Consider the following 1,636-nt stretch of genomic DNA (forward strand, 5'->3'; position numbering starts at 1 on the left):
AACCCAAAAGGCACCTCACAAAGATACAAATTCTAGAGAGCAGCACGTTAATTTACCGATAAAAATGAGCGCCGACAAATTAATTAATTACTGTTAAAAAGAGGGTTATCGACACGTCTTGGGGCGCAAGAAAAGCCACCTGCTGAGCCCACATGCGCTTGGTTTTTATTTACATATCCACAAAAACCATGAAACACCAGCCCAGCCCCCCCACGAGCAGCATGGTGACGTGGATGCCGTAGATGAGCAGTTCATTCAGGAGGCTGAAGTCGACGCGCCTCCGGCCCAGCAGGAGGAGGATGATGGAGAGTTTGTACTGGAAGCGCAGGAAGATGCGGATGCCGAGGTACTGGAGGCAGAACAGGACCGAGAGTGCCACCCAGAGGATGGAGGTGAAGAGGCTGCAGCTGAAGTACAGCAGGAAGCGGATGAAGCCGTACATCCAGCGGGATTTGAGATAGATGTCGAAGTTGTTGTACTTGGTGCGCACCAGGTGGGTGGTGCGCACGGGGCCGCAGGCCGAGTGCAGGCAGGTCGTGTGGGGGCCGTGGAAGGAGCGGACCCGCCGGGGGATGGGGATCACAGGCATCGGGCACCTCCCCCGGCAGCCAGGCCCCACATATCACACGGGATCCCTCAGCGTGGGACGCCTCTGACGGCCCGGCGAGGAGAGCTCCTGGCTGGATTTCCAGGGAGGGACAGACCTGCGGGGAGGGGGGTTAAATATTGGACACTGAAAAAGCTGATAAATGAGGCACATTCTGTATCAAATGATGCACATTCTGTATCAAATGATGCACATTCTGTATCAAATGATGCACATTCTGTATTAAATCAGGCCCATTCGTTATTAGCATGGATACGTTTTTCCTTTAAGGTTTTAACGCTGAAGATTTCAATATACTAACACTAAGCAGGTAATAAAGAATTAATGCAGAATTATCTCAGGCCAAAGTTATCTGTGCTTCTAATGTGACAAGAACCTTGTATTTTTGCTTGACTTGCTGAGAATTTCTTTGTTTCAAAGGCAGAGAAGGAAAATACAGTCAACAGCCCCAGCTGGAGAGGCCACAGGGCAGAGACTCTACACTTAAAACTGCTTTACAAACCTCAACTTCTTGCCTTAAAACAACTTTGTTTTGCGTCTTCACTTATAGTTTAAAACAAATGCTTTCCTTCTTTACTTATAGTTTAAAACAACTTTGGTTTTGCTTCTTATTGTTTCCCAGAAACACACACAGGAAAACATTGGACCACCCTCTGAGGGACAAGGTGGGACCCCTGGGGTGTCCTGTACAGGGCTAAGGGTTGGACTTGATGATCTTTGTGGGTCCCGACCCAACTCAGTGTATTCCAACTCTGCTTCCAAGTCAGATTCCAGCCTGTTATAAACGTTACCCAGGACAAAGCTTTGGTCTGAAATTCTCCTGCCTAATTCACAGATCCTTCTTAATCAAACAGCCACCCTGCAAGAGTCCAGCCCTGTGAGCAGGGAGATTAATGTGAGAGTACTAATATTAAAGTATGTATTTGCATTTGGATCATATTTCCTTTAAAAGCAAAAAAAAAAAAAAAAGAAAAAAAGAGTTCTCCAAGTACTTTTGCAAGAGAATTCCAGATTTCTGCTCCTTTCCAA

The 1,636-nt window shown here is 47.0% G+C and overlaps 1 protein-coding gene across 1 annotated transcript; it reads right to left on the minus strand.

The window, feature by feature from the left end:
* Positions 1-73: 73 nt before the first annotated feature.
* Positions 74-1,636, minus strand: CUNH9orf69 (chromosome unknown C9orf69 homolog). Its single transcript, XM_017803741.1, has 2 exons — positions 1,600-1,636; positions 74-704 (listed from the first exon to the last, which is right to left on the minus strand). Exon 2 carries the CDS (start codon positions 587-589, stop codon positions 170-172), a length of 420 nt encoding a protein of 139 aa, XP_017659230.1. The 5' UTR covers positions 590-704; positions 1,600-1,636; the 3' UTR covers positions 74-169.

This window comes from Lepidothrix coronata, unplaced genomic scaffold (assembly GCF_001604755.1).
Source record: "Lepidothrix coronata isolate B3197 unplaced genomic scaffold, Lepidothrix_coronata-1.0 Scaffold3318, whole genome shotgun sequence".
Classification (NCBI taxonomy): Eukaryota; Metazoa; Chordata; class Aves; order Passeriformes; family Pipridae; genus Lepidothrix; species Lepidothrix coronata.

What these genes read in the sequence shown, in the direction of transcription:
- CUNH9orf69 (XM_017803741.1), bottom strand. Translation starts at nt 589, where the DNA reads ATGCCTGTGATCCCCATCCCCCGGCGGGTCCGCTCCTTCCACGGCCCC.